Genomic DNA, 25,587 nt, shown 5'->3' with positions numbered 1-25,587 from the left:
TAAATTTGCCACAAGTTTATTTGTATAGAATAGAGAAATTGGTACAATTGCTTGAAATATTGGTGCTGTTAAATATGTGGATTACCAATCCACAGTAAAACCAAAGGGAACAGAACACCCAAAAACATGGTCTTTACAGTACATGGTATATTTTCTCCCCACTGTATCTTAGTTATAAAAACATTTGAACTAATTTTAAACTGCTTGTTTTTCTTTTATTGTGGGATGTCAAATATAACCCATTACTTGGTAATAGTACATGAATTTGTGCCATAACAATATACATGTTTACCAGTATTGTTCATGCACCCCACACTGCACCACCCCAACTTTTATCAATTTACTACCAATCCATTATCACTGGGGTATTTTTTGGTTTACCCCAAAAATGTGTTTCTGTTGTAATAGCTGCCAAGACAGGTACCATGGTACTTATTCAGGAATGAAAAGGTAATTATAAAGCAAGTGCTTTGAGTTTAATGGGCAACTAATGTCTCACCCCAGACATTGCTAATCCTTGAAAATCAAGAACATCCTAATGCTATTTTAAATCATAGATAATCCATAAACCCTTAATTTCTGTGTGTTTATAAATGATTTCACAAGACCAATTTAGTGTTCTCATTTTAACGTTCAATATTTCAGAGTATTCTTCCTCAAAAGCTTCACTATGCCTCAGTCTGATGTGGGCTTTGTCTGCATTATTTCCTGTTGCTTGAATAAAGACAATCATATTACATACTGATATTTTAAGAATGCCTATTAAAATATTTATTTAATAAAAGCACGAAAATGAGACATGCACACTGCTTTCCAAGGAAGAGTTATTAAGGACCAATGTAAGTTTTTGTAGAGATTTGCCTACTGAATTCCAGTAATACAAGTGTAACATTGATAATTAAAAGTGTAGACCATGTAATATTGATTGAAAAAGCCCCTATCTGTGGAAAGTGTAAGTCAACACTGCTCACCCCACCCGGGATCCTGTTCATGAATGTGGACAAGATGAACAATTCCAAATGCTGAACAGTTGCTACTGACTACACATGGGAGACATTAACAATGCATTCAATTGATTAAGTGAGGAGTACACTTGTGAGCTGATGAGGACAATCACTGTTTCACATTCTTAATACATTAATGAGTTTAGAGGTAGTACATTTAATTAGGATTATTTAGGGTTAAAAGTGAAGTATAAATATACACATACTACAAAGAAAATACAGTCTGCACCCTTCAATTCTAGGATTTCTTGCCATATGCTGTCTTATGAATAAATTTGCCATCAGTTTGATTTTGTCATAATTTTCATGCAGATACATGTCTGAATTTACTTAATGCCATATTGAAAGCTACATCAAATGATCTGAATAAACCTCTAATTTCAAATCTGATAGAACTGATCTATTGCATAGGTTTTGACAGGATGCTCTTGAATTTTTATTTCTTAACATTTTTTTTCTTTTTCTTAACAAATCATACTTACACCAGGTCTATTACACCAACATAGTTACAACACAAAGGTAGTATATATGAGAGGTATTTTATTATCTACAGTTTGTGCATCAGGCGTGTTTTTAACTTCAAAAAGCAAACCTTACTTTAATCCATATAATTATTAAGGTTGATGTGCTACACATTGAAATAGAACAAGCCCAAAAACTGGGAAATTGACAGAGTCAAATTTTTGTTTTAACTATGTATAATCCCATTTCATTGCATAAAGACAACCTCCTCTATATTACATAATCCCCTATTAAGGAAGACCTAATATATTAGTAGCAATCTCGGTTAATGAAGGCATCACACAGGGCGAGGGTGGGTGCAAACCCAGGACCTCGCACTAAAGCAAAGCGCAGATACCGCTGTACAAAAGAGCTGCCACCCTTGCAAGGACAGTATGTCGGGCTTATGTCTTTGTGTGTGATTACGTCACCTACCAGCCCTGCTGCTACCTTCCCATGTGCACACTACTATATATATATATATATATAGAGAGAGAGAGAGAGAGAGAGAGTATAGTATGAAAAGTTATTTATAGATGATATTGCTATACTTAGAAAAAACTGCTGCTGATTATATACACATTACATGATTGCAATTAGTACTACTTAATTTCATAACCTTCTGATACAGAGTCATACAAATATGTAGGCAACAGATTTGTACTTTTCTCTACATTATATACACTTAAACAGTAACTCTTGATATTAAAAATAGTATAGATGGGCTCTGTGTGTGTATTTTCTGAGTGCAGATATATGCTGCTATACATAACTGCAAAATGCAGCTTTTTTCACAGTGGATACAATAATCAACAAAACTCACTGCAGTGCCAAGTGTCAATGCAGAATATGCTGCACATTAACTAAACTACATTCTTTGGCCATACTTTTAACATGACACATAGATATGGACCCTTGTAAAATGGCATTTTGAAGATGATTCTTTTCTTTGGTACACTAAATGCAACTGCTAACACCTACTGGATAATTTCCTACCACCTCATTCAGGAAGTGTTGCTTTTCAATTGAGTAAGCAGGTAATCTAGTGACACCAACAGGAAGGATGGTCACGTACACTGTAACAAAAAAAAAAAAAAAAATGGAAATAACATCTGAAACCATTTGACATGATTTAGTATGAAGAAGAATTTGTTGTGGAGGACAGCAGCAGAATCAAGCATTGCTGTGGGTTTTGGTGGCTGTGCCGCCATCACGGTGACTCTGCTGCAGCTGAACAACAACAGTCTCCACGCTCACTTCCTCCTCGGCCTCGCTGCTGTCGATCTCGGGATCGTCGTCATCCTCGTACTCCGAGGACTCGAGCACTTCCTGGCGGGACCGAGACTCGGACATGGTGCCGAACGAGTGAGCGCTGGTGGAGGCGAGAGATCTCAGCAGAGGCGTGCTTTCTGAAACATCGTCGGTCTCCTCGTGACTGCTGTCTGCCTCGTCGGTGTCCGAGTCCGAATCGCCCTGTGAAGGCACCACCTTCTGCTTGCAAACAGGGCACGTTTTCTTAGTTTTAGTCAGCCAGGGGTCAACACATTTGCAATGGTAAGCTAGGAGAAAAAAACAATTACAAAATTGATATGAATACACATGGGCAGTTTTTTGCTTGTTTAGAACAGCCAGGCATCAACTAGGTAAGATGGCTGCTTGGGCTTTAACTACTTGTTGCAAAAAAAATCAGTTTGGATATACAAATGATGCATCAATTTATTTCCAACTCCCTTGTGAAAGAAAGGAATTTAAAATCAAATAATTTGAATGTCCTAATGCTAAACTGAGTTTAGGGGAACCTTTTGTTCTATTGCTTTCACACATACGAATGACAGTGTGTTCATTTACAGTGAATGAAATACTCTTGGGTACTGAATGACTATTTCTAGAAAAGGAGAAACTAGTATGAGCCTCTCTCAGCAGCTAAACAGTCTTGGTTCGTTTACTCTGTGACACTTCGTCTGCCAATTAGTCCAGGGAAGGGTCATTTTTCAGCATCTGTTGGGAGTTTCTTGTGCAAGTTACAGGAATACTCTCTCATAAGTCTTACCCTGGGGAAGCTTGGTTTTGCTGCCTCTGGGGTGTCCATCATCCACATAACCCCTGCTGTTAATTTCAGTTGCTTGCAATTTACTGCAGTAACTTGCTACTTTAGACTGTCCTACAACTTTAGTGACAGGTTCAGTATATATTAATAATGCTGTGTTTGTATATATAAAAAAAAATCATAGAAATTGAATATTGTGTATATTGCTTTGGGCGTCACCTACATCATTTTTTTTTTGTTGCAAAGATTGTCAATGTATTTCCTGTGATGTGAACATGAAGGTGTGGGTTTTAAACTAACAAGCGCAAGTCAAAAGTTACCAAAGTAAACTACTACTATTATTATTATTATTATCATTATTATTATTATTATTATTATCATCATTATTATTACTACTACTACTACTACTGGTCCATGTTCCCACATCATTGATCATTGAGTTGGGACTCCTAGTCAGTAATATAAATACTTATTAAAACATAATTAACTAAATACATATTTATATATGATGTAGTCACTGGGTGTGTTGGTTGGAGAAGTCACACGCTGACAGCACTCATAGCGTTGTATATGAAATGTGTCTGAGCACTCATAGCGTTGTATATGAAATGTGTCTGAGCACTCATAGCGTTGTATATGAAATGTGTCTGAACACTCATAGCGTTGTATATGAAATGTGTCTGAACACTCATAGCGTTGTATATGAAATGTGTCTGAGCACTCATAGCGTTGTATATAAAATGTGTCTGAGCACTCATAGCGTTGTATATGAAATGTGTCTTTGCCTTGTTAAAAGCAGTGCCTTGTTGAAAGGCAGGGCATGAAATGCACTTACCATGGGAGCAAGGTAGCACTCTCAGCTTGTCTCCTCCTTCATATTCATCCAGACAGATGGCACAAACATCATATACATCTCCTGCAACAACAACCTATGATAATCCATACAACAATAATACAATTCACTTGCAAAATATGTATAAATATACTAATTTACTAGAAGACCAGAAATAATGGTAACACAGCTACCACATAACCTTTAGCTTGGGTGAATACATATATTTGCTATTGACACCACCAACATTCATCTTTAAGGTATAGTATCGAATCAGAAGGTATAGTTGCAATGCTGATGCTGCCCACTAGACATACCATTCCTAAGCAATACGCTATTCAGAGTGTAAAGGTCCCATTGCTAATTTTTAGCCTGGGCTTGCTGTCTTTACCTTAACTTTGGGAGTCAGATATGCAAACACCCACTGCCCTAAAAACCTCAACTGCTCTCTGAACAGATTCTGAAACCAGAGATGAAATGGAAGTGTTTTTAGTAAAGGTAAGAACACAGCCCCATCCAGTCTGCCACTCACAGCAGAAATGCATTTGTGATATCCAAATAACACTTCTTGGGAGTACCCTCTATGGTTTCTATTTTACATGTAACAATAAATGGATATAATTCAATTAGCAGCAGGTTTGTTGGCCCGAGACTACTAGGGTGGGACATGTTAAAATAATTAGAATTTGCCTCTGGTACAGAAACAATGGGAGACGTCCAGTTAACTGTATACTGTAGCAAGTAAGTTCATGAGTGCTGTGTAAAGAAAAACAACAAGCCAGGAGGAAAGAAAAAATAAACAGCACTGCAAGCACAAACAATTTGCAATCCCAGTTCTGAAGCAGTAATAAAATGAATTAATAAAGCCTGAGGAGTCTGAAAACAAGAGAGACTTACAACTACTTTAGCTACTAAGCTGAAGAGAACTACAATGGAGATTGTTTTGCACCCAATAGGCAATTTGTACTGCTCATCCACCCTTCAGTATAACATTATGTTCACAGACTTAAGCACACTTTTATCAAGGATGTGGATGCAAGACTGTTCTTGACCATTAAAAGTACTCATTTAGTTTCAGCTTATGGGGGGGGGCACTACCCTGAGCATACCAACTACAAGAATTCATAATGTGCTGCTTTGGAATTTGAAAACACTTTTCATCCAATTTCTGCCAGAGAAGCTCAGCTCGAATGACATTTGAATGTTTGTGGAAGTTATAAATGAACATGTTTTTCCACCCTCTCCCAAATCCTGCCAAGACTTTATGTGACCGTAGAAGGAAGAACCTCAATTATTACCCTCCACTGTACTGGTGACTCATTTCTGCTGTCTACTGTGCTTCTCTGGCATAAAAGAAAAGCCTGGGATAGAAAAACAGAAATCAATTCTGTTAAAACTGGATAGTATTCTGAAAACTGAACTCTTTCATGGCTGAGAAAGCACTTTAGAAATAGACTCTGTGGGTTTGCGCCTGCTCGGAGAAAGTGGGTGCTCTATTTTACATTTTATTTGGACTGATTATAGGGGTGTGTGATGGGGTATCCTCTGCCCCTGGGTGTATTTTGGTTTGCTGGGTATAGGATACTGGCGAAAGAGGATACATCTAAAATAACAATTGCTACTCATGCTAGAAGGACTAGCACAATACTTGTTTGGGTCAGTGTTTTGTTTGTCTGTTTCTTTTGGCCATCATGCCGTTTATTTAGAGTTTTTTTTTTTGTTAAAACCTTTTGTTTATTTATTATTAAATGTACACACTATCACACTCATATCCCAGTGCTGTCTGTGTCTATTTCCTTCCTGATCTGATGTCACCCACAAGCCTTTTTGCCACAGGGTGGCAGGGAACATATATGCTAATTTTATGACACAAGTATAGTACCGCAAAACCCATGGCTTCAAAACACAACTATACAGTTAGTTCATCCTTTTCTAGTTTTACAAAAATATAGATTCTGTTAGACAAATGGTAATTTCGGAAATAAAGCATCGCTGTTTGAATATGAAACTGAATTTGAACACTAAGCCTTTTAAAACCCCTTACAGACCCAAATATCTACGAAACACACACACACACACACACACACACACACACTCCCTAGAGTACAGGTTGCTACATAAAGGCTGCATATACTAACTAGTGTGAGCAATGTTCTGCTATGGGATGTGGAACTGATCCTATGAGTAAAGGCAAAGCTAAAATAACTCACTTGATGATAAAGGCATTTGTGTGTGACAATGTTATCCACCTCGCACACACCTAGTAGCCAATTGTGAGGTTATATGTATTTATATACCATGGTTTCCATAACATTATATTATGTATATAACAGTATATAAAAGGGGGCTTTCATATACTGTAGTAAGCACTTTTGGTAAAGGATGCTTTCGGTAAGCGATAATACTGATGGGACTGCAATACTAACAGAACAATGCATAAGAAATTCTTTGCAATCAGTTATGCTAGCCAGATTAAGCGAAGTGTAAACAAAGTCAAGGCAGTGCTGAGGATGAAGTTTAAATATTGATATTATTACTCTACATGCAATGTATTTTCAAAATGATTAAACAAAAATACATCATAAAAGGTAAGCTAGCCCTTATAAAACTTTATCACAGTAAAGTTTTTATCAAAGACATCGTGACACTGGTTCAGAAGCCAGACTGGAAGAAAACCCCATTCTTTTCTAAAACGTACACATCTTGAGCTGCTCAGGAAGGCCAGAATCTAAAGGAAACACAATTATGGCTGCCAATATATGAAAGAATTTAATAAAGCATATGTATGCGGCCTCCTGTTTTGTCTTAATGTATGCAATTAAATCATTCTTTTGAGATAACTAGGCTGTTAATTATAGTTAACATAACAATTGCAAGTTCACAATGGCAGGGTGTCCCACCCCTGTGCATATTTTGTGTTTTGTGTTGTATGTTATATGTAGTGTGTTATTGTTGGTGTATGTATACAGCTGTATATATAGACACACAAGTCCCTCACTCTGGATTGGGTGTACAGTGAGGAGGTACGAGAGAGAGAAACAAAAAAGGAAAACAATTGCTACTCATGCTAGTTCAACACTTTTTGGTTACTCACAGTACTGTTGTCATTACTTCCTGGCCTGACGTCGCCACCAAACAGCCTGTTCACACTCCCCCACTATAATTTCCACAAGTTTGGCTTAACGTTTTACACCTGTTAGCTTTTTGTGTGTGTGCATTATGATATTCACTCTAATTATATAGTTCGTAGTTTATTTCCTAGGAAGTGGAAAGCAATGCATTATTTTATTACACACTCCCACACATACCAAACAAACGCAGTAGACCTTGACTAGGAGAGTAAGGACCAACACAAGCGGATATCATTAAAAAAAGATTTTCTTTTAGTAATATCCACAAAGCAGATCAGGAAGTTGAGGGAGGCTGGGTTGCCTGTTTACACCATGGCAATTAAATACAGCCATTGCATTTAATGCGAGCCAGACTTCCTTCTTACACTCTGCTGCTCCTCTGCTGTTGTTGACAGAAAGAAAATCGGAGATGTCCAGAAGGATAACAGATGCAGGATAGTAACGTGAAACTTTAGTAAGTGTGTGGTTCACAATGCTTTTAACATGGCAAAGAACTTGACATACTAGGTAGCTTTATAGGACATTAGCAAACATTTCACTGCTCTACGCAAAGTAAGTAAGTTAACATGGTGATAAAACACCTTTTGCGTAAATTTTTCACATTATTACGAATCTTTAGTGACATTTCCTCAATCCCTGTTGCAACTGATTTTACAAGAGTGACAGGTGTGTGATAGTAAAGCTCTCAATTGAATGTTTTTAAATAATTTTTACTGTTTGCTGACAAACAGCAGTTTTTTTTACCTGCCCCATGTCTGGAGCACTAGTGAATCTGTCCTCATTTGTACACCTACCTTTTTATTCTTGCCAATTTCTTGAATTAGCTCTCAAGGGCAACAGTTAACTCTGGAAGCAGGGGAGACCAGCAACAAGCACCGGTGTAAGCACTGGACAGTCACACAAATCCACAGTAATTTTAGTAATTTTTTTTTTTTTTTTAATCTATAAAATTTTACAGAAGTCTAAATGTCTTATTTTATTTAGGAGGCTGTGTGGTCCAGTGGTTAAAGAAAAGGGCTTGTAACCAGGAGGTCCCCGGTTCAAATCCCACCTCAGCCACTGACTCATTGTGTGACCCTGAGCAAGTCACTTAGCCTCTTTGTGCTCCGTCTTTCGGGTGAGACGTAGTTGTAAGTGACTCTGCAGCTGATGCATAGCTCACACACCCTAGTCTCTGTAAGTCATCTTGGATAAAGGCGTCTGCTAAATAAACAAATAATAATAATAACTTATGATACCGGTACTTAATAAAACAGAGACCCAATCATGGGTGATTTTGTGTTTAAGATAGAATCAGTAACAGTTCAGTTCCTGTGGCACTGTACCACATAAAATTGATTGGTCTGTGGTGCTTGAAAAAAGCCACTGTGCAAAAAAGTTTGGAAATATAAATAAAGTAAATCAGATTGGCTAAGTTGAGGCGTGCTTCAAAAATGGTTGCGAACCCCTGATCTGCATGCTTGGATGCTACATTAAGGCAGTTGACATTCTTAATCTGGATAATCACGTTGTGTTCTTAGCATCACATTATGGGAAATGGCCTGGCAATCACAAAAAAAAAAAAAACAACACATACAATAAGAACCAAGACAAGTGTATTAAGATCACCGTAGTCTCTGATAAGGTTGAAGCCGCACCAAACATCCCACATAATAATCCCTGCATTGAACACCAATGTGCAGTCCTCATTTGCAGGGAAAGAGCGCAGTGCAGTACCTGCGTGACATTAAAACAATGCCCAAAGCCATCAGTCAGCTGTGGTAGGTAATAACAATGCCACTCACTGGAGTTATTAGGTCAGTCCAAGTGTCGAAAACTATTTATTATATTATCCCCACATACATGAGATACATTAAAAAGACCACCTCTATATAAAAGACCACCAGTTTATCAGAGCGCTCTGATGACTCAAACCTGTGTTAAAGAAACACTTGTATAAAAGTCTCATCTGGCTGGACATGAAGGCAACCTGTCACTAAAGACCTTGTACAAACCACTAATGGAGACTATCAGCTTTCACAGCATATTCAAAAGGCATTTACTAAAATCGGAAAAGCTGGAAGTAGCTTGAGGCAAAGCATTACAAACATTACTAGTAGAGATATAAGATAGCATTCACAATTTAAAAACGTAAATGCACAAGAACACACGTCAAATACATTGCTAACAACGTTAGAAACCCGTCTCCTTACATAGAATCAGGTGAATCTCCAGGGCATGAAACTTACCTTCTGTCATGCTCAGGGTTGTAAAAGCTAGACTAAGTGCCCCAAAGAGCAGACAAAGTTAAGCCCCTTCACAAACCAAAAGCGTCATTATGGCTAGCATGATTTGCGTCAAGTTCAAATCAAACACAGCATCTTAATTCAACCCCTCCCAATGGAGAACTCTCCTGAATGGTTAAATAATCATACGATTATTTAATCTTAAATAATCATACGAATGGTTTGACAACAGTTTGAAGAAAACCTTACCTCCTTTTAATTGACTGAATTACATCTTTTTTTTATTATTATTATTATTATTATTATTATTATTATTATTATTATTATTATTATTATTATTTATTATTTCTTAGCAGACACCCTTATCCAGGGCGACTTACAATTGTTACAAGATATCACATTATTTTTACATACAATTACCCATTTATACAGTTGGGTTTTTACTGGAGCAATCTAGGTAAAGTACCTTGCTCAAGGGTGCAACAGCAGTGTCTCCCACCTGGGACTGAACCCACAACCCTCCGGTCAGGAGTCCAGAGCCCTAACCACTACTCCACACTGCTGCCCTCTTATGTTAATTATGTTCGCTGGGAGAATTAATAATTAAAAACTGAGGATATTCCTATCGTATGCATTTAAAACGCACAGAGGCATTTTCTCAGTATGCAGTTAAGATTTCTAGAGACCAGCATAATGAGGCACACACTCTAGTCAGCACACATTTTATAGAAAGATTTTATTTTTCTTATTCTTAGGAAGCTTATTAAAAATGGGGACCCTTATGCCCAGATTGTGACCGTCTGTCTGTATGTCTATCTATCTTATCACACTCTACACCAGGGCTGTCCGATCACAGTCCTAGAGGGCCATTCCGCTCCAGTTTCAACAGGTACAATTAGATAAGGAACTACTTCAGGGTCTGGATGGAGGTTTAATTGGTTTCAAATAAACACATTTAGGAGCAGGGCTGGAGCAAAGACCAGGAGTGGAATTATTAGATAATTTAGATTGTACCTTTCTTATATTTATGTATAGGCAGCTTCTTTAACTGGTCTTTCCGAAGGCGGCTCCTTCTGGCTCTGTGCCTGTCCTGCACAAACTTTGTAATCTGAAAATTAAATACGTTTTTTTTTTGTTTAAAACATGCATTATATATATTTGTTTAATCCCAAAAATTAATACATCAAAAAGATAAATAGTATAGATTTTATTTTTTACCAGAATGCAGCAATAAGGAAATTGGGTTCTCAAGGGCAAAACATGCCTGAACTTAATGTTACTTTTTCCACTTGCTTGTACAGATAAGCAGCAATAAATAGTAAGCAGAATATAAAAAAGACACTTACCATAAAAATGACAATAAGTATAAGACAAATCCCCACTATGATGAGAAAGGGAATCAGGTAGTATTCCAGGGGTAGACTGAAATCGGGCAGAAGCACTATGTGACCACTGAAAAAAATTAAAGCCAACAACAAAATATGAATTGGGTTATGATTGGAATAGAGTAAGTGCTCTAAATAGTAATGCCCAAATACGAACACAGTTAATGCAAAAATATAGACAATCATTTAGAATTTATAAACTGAACCATTTAGACGAAAATAAGATTATAATGTAAAATAAATAAATAAATAAATAAATACCTAAAAACATTTGAGGATGATGGTACAATGATATCAATTTACCTCACTGCTTTATTGTGATGTCAAAGTCCTGAAGATTATACCGCCTAGTTACCTATGCCAAAAAGGTGATTTAAATACCATGGATTGCAGTGAAGTTACAGTATACTGCCTAACGTTTGTAAACCATTGATACCATCGAATTAACACTCGACTCCACCTACAGACTCTGATTGCGGAAACCTGGGCAGTCTTCCTTATTAAATGCATCAGAAACAACATACAAGTGCCAGTTTAATGCAGCAACAGTTACAATTTTACCTGCCAAGATCCTATTGAAGTCACATTCAGTAAGTAGTTTCTATAGTTGTTTTGCTTCCAGTGTGAATATTTAGATAAGGAATAAAATACTTAAATCAATAGTTTACAGTTTTAAATAAAAAGCTGTGAATTACAGGCACAGAATCACCAGGTAAAATATGAATTCATTATTAGTAATAAATTAGAGAACTGACAAAATAAAACGGATAGAGAAATACTATGAGAATGGACCCAAGAAGTAAAATCTGATTGTAATTATATTCTAAATACCCTGCATGAGAACACGTCAACACAAAAACAATGATCTATTTTGTGTCACCACGGATATATAATATAAACCCCTTCTTTTATCCACTATATCAGAATCTATCAGGGATTGCACCGTGGTTTGGCATTACTTCAATCCGTCCAGTAATATTCACTTGACACACATTTGTACAAACTTAAAACCATTTCACATACACAGCATAAACTTCTCAGAGAAATGTTTATTCCCACAAAAAAGTAAGACCACTTATTGGGAAATGGGGAAGGCATACATAAATCATATCAGGGCCCCTTCAAGTTAAAAAGAAATTTCATACCATACTTCCATGTGGAATATTACAGAACTAAAATTAAATTATTATTATTTTTTTTTACAATGGTAACAGTTTCGTCTGAAAGAGTTCAACAATAACCAGTTGAGCTGCTTATGATGTCATTAGCAAAACTCTTGTTACATCACATAAAGTATGACATCATAATATAGAGATGGATAAAGCTGTATTTCACTACACTGGTATGTTGCTTTCAGTTGTGGTTGCATGTTTCAGTTTTCTTTAATGTATTTTATTTCTGGGTGTTTTGCTCATGTTCAAAGAAAACCACTGAGGGGGCTAAAATGGTTCATTGTAATTACAACAAAAAAGGGGAGTAAGGCTGAAGTCAAGAAGTGGGAACCAATGTTACTTGGCCGTCTCATTAGTATGCACACCAATGACATTTAATTCTACGAATAAAGAAAACAGCACACATTAAAATGTAAAAGCAGAACACTCACCCTTTTTCATAAAAGTATCCTTCTTTAAGAAAACTGGCTGTCCCTTCGCCAATAAATACTGAAGGAATGTCTATTTGTTTCACAATGTCCACTGAATGTAAATGGAAATAAGGAATTATTAAGCCTTTACAAATGCAATAATTGTGGTACAGCAGACATTATGAAGCGACAATAGGAGTGACAATCTATGCTGAACAAAAAAAAAAAAAGAAAAGATGCCCAAGATTTTGCTATCACTTATATATAAATATGGCCCCTACTTGCAAACTGTAGTAGTAATTACTGTACAAGTAAAGCACTGAACGGTCATTATTTTTGATGACAGGAGCTCCTCGGCACAGCAGCACTCATCAGGGATGAAGAAGAGCAGATGATAACATCTCTTGGTGGTTGGGTGATTACAGATGGCATTAAAATATGAGACTGGAGCAAATCCCATGCTGACCAGAGGAATGCACATAGTTGGCATTCTCAAGAAGTTTCTGTTTCATTAGAATACATGACATGGAAGACTGAAAATCTGTTATACTATTAACGGTTTAATTATATCTACTCACCGTCATTAGATCCCATGCTAATCAAATCCTCAGACTCCACATTGTGAACTATTGCTGCCTTGTATCCAGCTTTCTGGGCATTAAGAACCTAGTAGGAGAACATATATTGGTGTAACATTAATATACAGTTACAGTGTTGCTAGCTCTCATCATTCAACACTGCACTTGAAAACGATGTCCAATAAGAAGGATTTAAGAAGGAAAAACAGTTTAGATTCAAAAGCATTCTGTCAAGACAAAAAGAGCGTTCACTTGAATTCTGATATAGACAATGAGTAAATTGTTTGGGGCAAGTACTATTAAGAGCTGAACCTCTTATTAATAAGGCATTGGTGAAGCAGGATTAATCAGAAAATGCCTGGAACAGGTTAAGTTACTGGTTGGGATTGGAATACCAAGTTTTCTAATGGATGCTCCTCCCCCACTCTCTATAGAAGCGGGTGAAGTGATAATCATCAGCAGGAGCCCTGCTCAGAGGGTTAAAGCTACAGACACTGCTGCAGTGTGAAACAGTAATGTATGAACTACATAAACTGCAAAGACATTTCTTAATCACGTGTACCCAGGGACATTTATTTATTTATTTCCTTACCTTAGGAACACTTACTAGCCTAACGTATACCAGCTAAAGACACTCCTGATAAACAACTAGTCTCACAACAAAAAGTGCATGACCTTGTCAGGTTTTGTTTATGGAAAACTCCCAGATCACTGGTTCCTAACTCAAGTCTGAACAATTACATACACAATGAGTGCCAAAAGCAACAATTGTACTACCCCACCTCCTCTTCTCTGGTGTTTATGTATTCTTACTGAACAGCGCACAAATGGAAGACTTATCTTTCAGAATTCCAGCAATTTCCTTGGCACAAATCTACACGCTGTTTCGCTACTTAAGAGGTTAAAAGCCGAGTTGTTTTAGATTAGATAAGAGTTGTTGAAACACAGGGAGGGGCGGTAACGGGTAAGACACATATTGAATTTTCAATAACCCTACTTGCTATTTTTCTTCTCCCATTAACACATACACTTATTTCTCCTCCCCTTCTAGTAGTTCTGGAGTAATTTAAAATCTGTGTGACGCACTCGACATAGTGATTACAAAAGGCTATAAAAAAAGGATTTTTGAATACGTCTTCCGGGATTTTTACAAGGATAAAAATTTGAGTTTCAAGATTAATAGGATACATAAAGCACTGCATTTAAGGCATGCCTCAACCAGGCAAGTAAGGCTGGATTGACACATAATGGATGCAAAGATGGATTTGTGTAACAGCAGGGCTACAAAGACGTTTCAGGGGACACAGGTTAGCAACATTTCTGTGGATAGATCTGAATGTAAATGTACCCTATACTGTATACCAGTTGTTGCAGCTGCAGTATTTTACAGCAGGACAAAAAGCAATTTGGAGGCCTGGATCAAAACCATATGACACAGATATACACATTACCAAGTATAGCTGTGGCAGCAGCAGCAGCAGCATACACTTTCATTTGATTCAGGCCTTAGCGAAAACAAAGACTTGTAAGGGGAATAGCTTCCCCCCCAATTCCAAGCAGGAATGTAAATACAGTGTCTTTGCCGAGCACTGCAGCAGCCAGGAAAGGGTTAACAATCTGGCCTTGCTCTCACTGACGTCATGGATTGCAGTGCCCCTTGCTTCAGACAACTGGGTGTCAGGTTTCCTGTGCTGTCTCCTCCCACACAGGCCGCAGCCACAGCTGGGGTCACGGAGGCCACATAACTGGCACGTTCACGCTTACTCATGGAGTGGCAGCGGAGAAGCACATACATCACTCCTTCTGTATTTCTGCTTTTGGTTTTCAGGATACAGGATTTGATTTTTTATAATGTTTTAGCAGCATGGTACATATAAACTGGAACTGCCATTCAAACACTTCTCAACTCAGTCCCCCATGTTTGTGCTCGGCAATTGCATTTCTACATTGAAAAAACATGTAACATATAAAAGAGGGAAAAGAAAAATGATCCCAATCTGTTTATGAAAACAAAATAACAACTTGATTTGAACTTCATAAAGGTGAGAAACAAATAAAGTCACGTCCATTATTATTACAATGCAGACCGGTTAAAAAGGGTTTTTAACTACGCAATGAAATATCTTCATTATCGGATGAATACGATTAGTAACTTGGTGATAATGATATTTCAATTTGGTTATAGCATTAAGCTTGACTTTACTTGGTTGACTTATGGCAACACTGTTTGTTTTAAATACACTAAAGGCATTAAACAAGTTAGACACAAAATTGAAGAACCCTGTCTGTCTACCCGCCTTCAGTCTCCTCTCCCTCGTATCTAAACTGCACCCCTGTACTCTCTAGGAATTTCAAGAAAGCAGAGTTCTCCACTTGCAGTTTTCTGACATCGCACTACAGTCAATGGGCAAACCTTTAAAAGCTCACATTAGCCACATCTGGTGTAGAGGTTAGAAGACAGCAGAAGTCTGGCAGAAGACCTTGTGTCATTTGTTTCGAGAGCTACGGTCTCACATTTTAGGAGGTACTGCAACTGAGTAAAATGTGTACAGTGTCATTCATCATGTTTCCCCTCAAACAGGGATGATAACTTCTAAATCACTTATTTTAACATGCTTGTTAGGGGACCAGGCAGTTAGCAGCCCCAACAAGATCTCACATTGCAGAAATCTGTTCCGGTATAAATTCATTCACTATTCAAAGCCAGCTCTGGACGTTGAATACACTCTTGCTTATTACTCAATGTACACACTGCACATGCCAACACAGCACTGTCACTAACTAAATGGCATACTATGCAGGTCTTTTGTTGGGATCCATTTGTCTGGGTACAGTTCAGCACCGCACCAAATGCAGGATCTGTTCAGTAATGCAACGTGTGTGTAATGAAGTAAGCATAGCTAAAGACCCACGGTTCAACAGGGATCAGATTTCAGTCTCCACAAGAAAACACTTAAGTGATGAAAAAAACCTTATACCGTACTATGGCACTTAAAGATCATAGAGCCATGTTATCTGGGCTATAATAGTGTGTTTGCTCACTGTACTAACACAGCATTCCAGGATCCTGTGTAAAGACTGAACACTATTTTACTTAACGGACAGACAACAAATCAAATAAGTATACATTTAATTCATATCTCATTAGTTTTCCAAATATTATTAAAGGGCTGGTTCTTCTTTATTTCTTCACTTTTATGCAAAGATTTCAAATATGCCGCTATAGATAACCTGCTACATCCTGGTACCTTTTCTGCACAGTAGGTCAGATGTTCTGATTGCACTGGGGTGAGTTTGAACTGCAACACACAGAGTGATTAGGTATCAGGAAGCTGCAAAAACTGTTAATCTATTTGCATGGTCTTTGAGATTTCTGCATACTCCAAATTGAAGTACAAAATCCAACCAAAGAATCAGAAAGATCTTCAACAGAAACGAAGGAGACCATTAACACTATTGCTAAAATAATAGGTAAAATAAATAAATAAATAATAATAAAAAAATACAGTTAAATGCACTTCCATCAATCTGCAAGATCTAAAGCTGGTGCATTCTACAGGGTCATGTAAAAGCAGTAGGCATTGAGACAGTCGACATTACCTCATCAGCAGTTATGCAACAAAACAAACAGACCAGGGAAATGTGTCAGTAGCTGCTATTGACTAAAACGAATACAATAAAACAGAACGTGCCATGAGGCTGCTGCATTAACCAAAAAAAAGTGCTTCAGGAACATAATACATTAATCTAAATCAGGTAATGGGGCGGCAGTGTGGAGTAGTGGTTAGGGCTCTGGACTCTTGACCGGAGGGTCGTGGGCTCAATCCCAGGTGGGGGACACTGCTGCTGTACCTTTGAGCAAGGTACTTTTTTGCTCCAGTAAAAACCCAACTGTATAAATGGGTAATTGTATGTAAAAAATAATATAATTGTATGTAAAAATAATGTGATATCTTGTAACAATTGTAAGTCACCCTGGATAAGGGCATTTGCTAATTAATTAATAAATAAATAAATAAATAAATAAATAAATAAATAAAAATAATAATAATAACTCAAAAAAAAAAATAATAATACACATATTAATTCTAACACTAGAAATTGGGTTCAGTTAGTTAAGAACAATAAAGTGCTTTAGAACGCATACCTTAACGTCGAAATTGCAATCAAAGCGTTTAATTAACACAATGAAGGCGCCTGTCGAGTTGTCCTTTAGGGGTGGAGGGTTAATGGTCTCACAGGCATTCTCCGGCATTGCACCCACCAGGAATCCCTGGAAATGGAAGAAACCAAGTGATTTACAGTCCCGGAACACAATCTGAATGCATTCCAGAAGACTCGACTGTTAAATCCTGATGAATGAAGCCTGGTGCTAACATTCTAAGCAAGTGATCCTTTTGAATGAAACATCTACAACACAAAGAAACACATGCAATAGGGAGAAACAGCCACTGCTGCCCAGAGACTGCATAATAATCTGTAATGTCGTGTGCCTGCAAGACCAAGCAAGACAACATTGTACATACACATGTGATTTCAGCAGACACCTAAGTGGGGCTAACACGAAACTCCAAGACTGGGAATCCATTATTTTAATTTAGAAATTGGCAAAAAAATAAATAAAATGCTTAAGAACAAATGGTGTACAAAAGAGCTTTTCTCAATAATCCAATAAGTACATTTCACAGCTTTTATGAGTATCATTAAAAAAAACAAAAAAAAAAAACAAGGATAAGATTAGTAAAGCCTTTGATGTAGTCTACTATTGTCACAATTCACAATATCAGTCATATGGCTCAATAGGTTTCTCAAGAAACAGGTGTCCAATACATTTAGCTCTACGCTGCACCAATGGACTCCCATTACAAAATGAATACTGACTTACCCTGTCCACCAAAGAATGTTTACTTTTCTTCAATAACAATGCAATCATTTACAAAACAACGTAGAGGACAAGAACCACCTGCACATTACACACTGTACAGTGTAGCAAAGGGTTCTGGTTTATTTAAAAACACTTCCTCGCCTAAAAACAACGGCTTAACACAGTTACCATGTTTTTGTTTTTATTTTCTATGAGTTCTGCACAACTGAAGTGACTGCTGTTTATACTGCAAGCAAGACAGAAGCATGCAGTTCGTTTTCATAGAGCACAGGTGTGAAACTGCAAATTGCAAAGGAACTCCCCGGCCTCATGTGAAAACAGTTTTAATCTTTGAACACTGCAAACCTTTATTGAGGCACATACAGGACACTTATGTGGCCATAACAGCAACAAACGTATCTGATTACACACACAGATGTGCATACTGTATGTGTGTGTGAGACTAGGGGAACCATCCCAGGATCAGCAATAAGATTAGCACCCTGTGAGGACTACCAGCTGCTCTCTCAAGGGTTACTTATCTCAGTAATGAATTTAGGATGTGCCCTGTCAGTGAGGGAATGGGATTAATACATTATTACAGATCCCACCGACACCCACACAGCTAGCTGCTGATCAGCAGCTGTAAGTGTCAGATCCCCGCTCCAGGTTCCATGATAATCCCAGGAGAAGCCTGGTGCATCAGCTGCAGTACAGAACCTACACTCCCACTACTCAGGAGTAGTGTTTTACACTAGGAAACAGCACTGGTGTCCTCTGTTGGCTGAATATCAATTTAATAGAAGTATTTTTTCTTCTAAACAATGGGCAAAACTTACCAAGACCGTTACACCAAAGTGCAATCTGCACCATGTGCAAAGGAAAATAAAACTGAACTACTATAATACCATAGCCAGTACCCAGATGAATTCTCAAAAAATTATTTTTTCTATTCCCCATCCCAGCTCTCACCTCTGTGAACGAAAACCTGCCCAGTTAAATAAAGAATCGAGTCTAGTCTTGAATAAAGTGTAGTTTAGAATCAATTATGAATTACTTCACAAACCAGCTTGTAAATCATCATAGTGACATCACAAAGACAAGCTCTGCTAGGGTTCTGTTGACAGCTGCACCAGACACCGGTGTGACTGCACAAGACGAATCGGCTCTTCATATGAGGATCTGTATTATAAATGTGAATTTCTTAAAGTTATCTTTTTATGCATTTGATCATCCTTTGATGACTAACCTTGCTGCAGGCAAATTTTGGTCCCAGAACTAAAACATGTGATGCGTTGCTTCCTTAAAAGCCCATTGAACCATTCACTTCAAACACAGTGAACGGAAATGCCTGTATAGTCACACTATCAACTATAATCTATTTGAAATTATTTTATTTATTTATTTATTTATTTTTTAAACCATCAAGGAAGTCTGTGATTTGAAGTCATTTTCCCCTCATACAAATGAAAAGACAACAGAAATATGTTCTTATTGAAAACACATACACCTCCCACTCGATATATCGCGGGTGTCGGGGTCCAATATAAATCCACTATATATCGAGGGCCGTGATATAGCGAGAGACCCATAGAAAAACAAATAGGCTAATAACAAATACTGTACAACCACTCCCTCGTTTTATGGGGGGCATTAGGGTCCAATATTAATCCTCTACGCAACCCGATTTTTCAATTTTTGTATAAAAAGCAGCACACCGTTTTAATTCGTACTGCAGAGGGTAATTGCTTCTCATCAACTTAAAGTCTCCAATTAATTTAATGAGTCTTCCTTTCTCAAATGCACAAACCCGCTGCATTGAAAGAATCCACTCCCAACAGGCTTGTTGCTAGGGAGCTGACGTCACTGCCCTGTGACTTTTGCTAGTACATTGCTTCCACAAGTGAACACCTCGTTGGCTAAAATAAATACCGCTTCAGCAAGTAGATATTTAATTTGCTTTGTGTTATTGTGCAATGCGTGTGTATATAACAACAGTACGATATTCATGCTTTGTTTTTAATTGTTTTGTATATTTTTGTTTGCGGTGTGCAGTACGAAATAAAACAAAACAGTAATTCTAAGTGAAATTGCCTATATTGCAGCTAAGGCATGCGCAGTTAGACTGTAAAAATGGGGAGCCGACTCCAGGACCTCGATATACCCGAATCCGCAATATAGCGAGGGCCGATATAATGATATAACCTCAGTTACAGTCCACACACTTTATGAACTGACTGGCCAACCAGACACACCACTTGAAACTAGACAAGAGGGCTGCAAGATCAGAAGAAAAAAAGTCTACAGAGCAAATGTTTTGTAAACAGGAAGACTACATAAAGTTACCTTGGATGAAGCAATTACATACTTTACATTATTGCTGCAGTACAGATACTAAGCAAAAGTATATACACACACAAATGTAAGAATTGTGTGTATTCTTAGCTTGCTTATGTAGAACGCTCCGATGTGTACTTGTTACACAACTGACCAAATCTTCCATGCAGAACAGGGCCTATTTAAACCATGTATCTGCACACACTGCACATTCTTACCTTTAAGCCCTCACTGGGAAGTCTGTAACCAAACCTGGATGGTAAATCATCAAAGGTTTGGGTCTTGTTATCAGTAGAGTACTGCAACACAAAAAATAGTTTTAAAAAATAACTTTCACAACACTTTCCGGTTTCACAAGTAGTTTCTGATAGTTTCTGATAAAAAAAACAGACAGTTCTTGTTATATACAGATGTAATTTGTAACACCATTTCAGACATGAGGGAAATGTTATAATTACATTCTAGAGAGATTTTTGCTTTAGTAAATGTTTGCTGGTATAAAGACAGTGTTATGAGCCATAGGTGCCTTGTTTCCAAATGAACAGTCTTTTTAAATTCACATCACACTTCAGTTTACAAGAACTCAATGAACAGTTGCTGGTTCGCTTCCACTTTTCTCTGAACTGGCACTGAAAGACATCAACCAAACTCAGTATGACCGCTCTGTGCAATTAAAACAAACTCTGCAGGGGACAGAGACTGCCTGGTGCATTCACATATACATGCCTTCAAACTAATCCGACCTGCTCTCAGTTAGAAAAAATGCCCAACGACCCACATGTGAGCGTGCCACTGAGTGCACAGATACGGAGTGACACTGTTCATGTTAAGCATGAAACTCACTGCTGCAATGTCTGCATCCACGGGCAGAAGATTCAAGAAGGTAAACAGCTGCACTGTAAAGATGGTGTAGATCTGTGTGGCAGACAACATCAGCATTCCCAGGGACAGCAGCATCTTTCATTCTTAATGGAGCACTGGAAAGAAAAAGAGAAATTCACTCGAGAATTACTGATACTTGGTTTGAGAAAAAGCCACACAAAACTCAATATTATTATTTAGCAGTCGCTTTTATCCAAAGCGACTTACAGACTTGGGAGTGAACTATGCATCACAACTGCTGCTGCAGAGTCACTTACAATAGGACCCTGGTTTTATGTCTCATCCGAAGGCCAGAGCACAAGGAGGTTAAGTGACTTGCTCAGGGTCACACACAGTGGGGCAGTGGCTGGGATTGAACCGGGAACCTCCTGGTAACAAGCCCCTTTCTTTAACCACTGGACCACCAAGCCTCCTTTTGATGAATGGATTGCTATGTTGACATAAGCCTGTTGCCAGTACTGTATAATATAATAGTTGGCCCAGGATGAAGTTAATGACATTAAATATAAATTGATTGTTCAGAAGGGACTGCCTGCATAGATGGAATGGCTTGTAAACTGCAGTTCCAGTTTTATCAAACTTCAAAGCTCAGTGCTCTGAAATTCATGATAGAAAGAAACCAGGTGCATGTCACAAATCATTAACAGACTCTCTCTATAAACATTACCATGTGAACTGTGCCAGAACAAGCCTTAACACTAAATAAAATTTGTGTGACATTTTGGAATGTATCTTATTAAGACTTACCCTCTCATCAAAAGAACAGCCAAGAGAGAAAAAAAATATCTATAAGGATTGTATCAAGATAAAAATCTATAAAAAACAGCCATGTTGAAAATATAGTAAATAAATTAATAGTCACAAAGCCACCTGCTGAAATGCATCAATTAAGACCTGACTAATTACACATACAATCCGAAATTGAACAGCGATTTGGGTGCTGAACCTGTAAAGCACTATATAATGATCACTTCTGTAGGTCTCCAGTGAGTCACGCGAGACCACTCTGAATTCTGTTGATGCTGAATAAGTCCAGAGGTCCACAAAGGGCACTGTACTGGCCTTTGGTTTTCTGTAGGTGAGGAAGGAAAATTGGCTGGGGAATAGTACTCCTCACGTTTTAGCGCCCCCTACTGTCCAGTTCAATTTCTATGCAGCTGCAGCACCGCCCATCTGATCCCCCCCACAAGCTGTTCTACTGTGCAGAACAGAAAGTGAGAGAGTGCAGGTGGAGCCTATTACCTGCTGCAAAGGAAGTGAAGTCATTGGGTAGTGACAAGAAAAATTCGCCTCGCCCCATTTGGTTGTCCATAAGCACCAATCAGCTGCAAGATTAGAGCAGAATATGCTGCCATAACCCACCCAAATCCTGGAAAACTTTAATAAAAGGGACTTGTGAGAATGTCGTTATACTAAAGAGCTTGGTTTTAAAAACCTTGGACGTTACAAAACAGTCTTGACTGGATAACCACAGGGCCAACAATACATGTTAATACATTTTAAACGTGTATTTGCTCAAGAATAATGCAGCGTGTCTGCTTAAGACATGTTTTAATAACGCACTGAATGTGTCTAGACAGTCAGTCAGGGCAGAGTCAAGGCTTTATTAGACAGAGACTTACGATTTCCTAGCTAAGTTTTATGACCTGGCAACAGGCGGACTCTCAGTCAAATGTCAATATAAGCCTTGCAGACACTTGCGAGAGAGCAAGGATGAGCCAAGCCCTGTTGCAGACAGTTTAGTCAGACTGCTTTGCTTCTATGATAAGCCCTGGAAAATATTGTTTTGTCCGCCCGCCCCCAAAAAATAAATAAAAATAAAAAATAACATTCCAAGATTGTCATTCTGTCTATAGGACACAGTATGTGTCTATGAAAATATCTGTTAATGTTTATGGGTAGCAGCAAGGGTGTCTGCGTTGCATTGCAATATCTTATGTATTTTGCCCACGTGCGAGGTACAAAGTATTAAATGTTATCTTTGGGAGTCCTTATTAGTATGCATATTTATTTATTTATTTATTTATTTATTTATTTTTACACGGCAGCAGTTAATAAGGCTCCAGTATTGATCGGTTCGGTTCTGACTCGATTCTGTATACATTGTTAATATACTGCGCATTAACAAACAAAACAGAGTAATATGTAATTGCATCCGTCGACTAAGTAAAATAATATTGACAAAAAATCTGCAGCCCGCTGCACTTTTTCTGCAAGGCCAAATTGCTGTCTGTTTGTTTAACGGTAACTAACAGTTGAACAAAAGTATTTCGCTAATCAAAAATACCCCCAAAATGTTAGGCAGTCCATCGCATTTGGTCTTACCTTTGTCACAGCGATATTCTTCCCTTTAAAAACGCGCCTTCCAGTTATGTACACTCTATTTACACGTCCCACAATTGCATCTGACCCTGGTCTCCATATTGTTCCTGCTGTGAAGCACTACAGCAGAATGTCAACAACGATCACATACCCGCCCTCTATCCCCCGACTGAGGTGACGCAGAAACTGGAATGCGGATTGGTGGATAGCGCTGCCAAACAAACCAGCAAGGAACCAAGGTGGTTGCCGGTTCCTCCTGAGCACGTGGCTAGAAAACACTCCATCAACCTGCTTCTAATGCCGCTACATAAACTAATCAAACGGATCCAGGCTCCACAAAATATCAAGGTCGTTTTTGTGCTCAAGAAAGATTGCACCTAAATAAACATGCAGGGTTACTTTGTAAAGTCCCAGTGAGACATGCTTGCAGTTGTTAAATTAGGCAGTGTGAGGGATTTAAGATGCACATCATTTCTACGCATTGAACCCCACCCCCAGATGCACTAGTACTGATAATGGGAACACAGCTATAAATCAGTGATCTTAAGTCTTGTGCAGCCATGTGATTTCTAGGTATTGCTGGGTGTTAAATAACCTTCTTATCAAAATCTAATTCCAGCCTTTATGGTGTGTTGTTGTTAAATACTTTGTTCCAACCAGACAGCAGCAAGTGAACCTCAGAAAATCTGTTAAAAAAAAAAAAAGCTTCATACATAACAGGGCTTCTCAAATGCAACTTTAATACAACTAGTCCCCATAATTAGGGTTTACTATGACTCCATGTGCACTAGGACAGTTTGGGACAGTTCAGTCTTTTCAACTCACACCACAATGCATTCTGGTAAGTGTAGTCCTGTTGTATAAGGTACTTGAGAAAGGTAAAACAAATACCAGAATGCACTGGGGTGTGAATTGAAAAACCTAAACTGTCTCATACTGTCCTAGTGTACATGGAGTCATATTGTAACCCTAACACATTATAGCCCAACTAAGAAGTATGTGGAAACAAATATGATAAATGCTCTGATGCTAACCTTCCATCTTAAAGTTGTTTTTTTTTAAATTTCAAGTTTCTAGATTCTGGCTGGACTCTGCCCAGGACTCTGAATTGGCCCATTGCTGTGCACCAAATCATTCCGTTGATCATTCTTTTAACTAAGGTCACAAACAACCTGCAATGCATACTGCATGCTCATTGGGACCCCCTGGTGTTCATCCTATAACACAACACCCTTATTACTGCAGGTGATGTAATTATTTTGCACTGCGCCCTCCCTATGTAAGCTTAAGAGCAATGCAAATTACTCAACACACACAAATAATGATTCGCAATTATGATCATGAGGGTCTCAATGGGCGCAGTGGTCTATTTAGCGGCCGCACTTGCAGAGTTTATAGTACAGAGAGCAGTAGTCACTGTATGACATTTGTGGAGCATGTCAGAGGAAGAGCAGAAAAGTCCTCTTGGTGCATGGAAAATAAAATAAACATTTTCTTATAAGGAGCTGAGAGTCCTTACGGCTGAGATCACTCAGCATGAAATGGAGTTGTTTGGAAAAGTCTCAGCCCACATCAGTTATGCAAGTATCCTTAGGAAATGATATGTATTGGCCTGTCCTTTAGCATGACATCCAGAAATTTGCCTTGCCCTGGAAAAGGTGGGTTGGGCTATCCCTCCAGACATTCCAACTGTGGTCTGAAGGAACCAGAGTCTAAGTAGTGCAGAGAACACAGCACTTTCACATGTACAGGGATAGTGGTACCTAGATTGACGCTGGGGTCTAGCTCATCCTCAGTCCAGCTATTAGGTCTAGGATGGCCTTCAGAGTGAGACAATAACGCTTTAGCACCACATCCTTCAGCATCACATACAAACTTGACCCATGGATTGAATATG

At 38.2% G+C, this 25,587-nt stretch overlaps 1 protein-coding gene across 1 annotated transcript; it reads right to left on the bottom strand.

Annotated features, from left to right (window-relative positions):
• Positions 1 to 747: 747 nt before the first annotated feature.
• LOC117423759 (E3 ubiquitin-protein ligase RNF13-like) lies at positions 748 to 23,839 on the bottom strand. The gene is made up of 10 exons (XM_034039893.3): positions 23,694 to 23,839; positions 21,330 to 21,463; positions 20,705 to 20,785; positions 17,433 to 17,558; positions 13,286 to 13,373; positions 12,729 to 12,819; positions 11,087 to 11,192; positions 10,755 to 10,848; positions 4,388 to 4,468; positions 748 to 3,064 (listed from the first exon to the last, which is right to left on the bottom strand). Exons 2-10 carry the CDS (start codon positions 21,441 to 21,443, stop codon positions 2,679 to 2,681), a joined length of 1,167 nt encoding a protein of 388 aa, XP_033895784.2. The 5' UTR covers positions 21,444 to 21,463; positions 23,694 to 23,839; the 3' UTR covers positions 748 to 2,678.
• Between the last annotated feature and the right edge of the window lie 1,748 nt (positions 23,840 to 25,587).

The sequence above is a fragment of the Acipenser ruthenus genome, chromosome 17, assembly GCF_902713425.1.
Source record: "Acipenser ruthenus chromosome 17, fAciRut3.2 maternal haplotype, whole genome shotgun sequence".
Classification (NCBI taxonomy): domain Eukaryota; kingdom Metazoa; phylum Chordata; class Actinopteri; order Acipenseriformes; family Acipenseridae; genus Acipenser; species Acipenser ruthenus.
The sequence above is the reverse complement of the archived record's forward strand: the minus strand, read 5'-3'. Positions and strand labels throughout refer to the sequence as shown.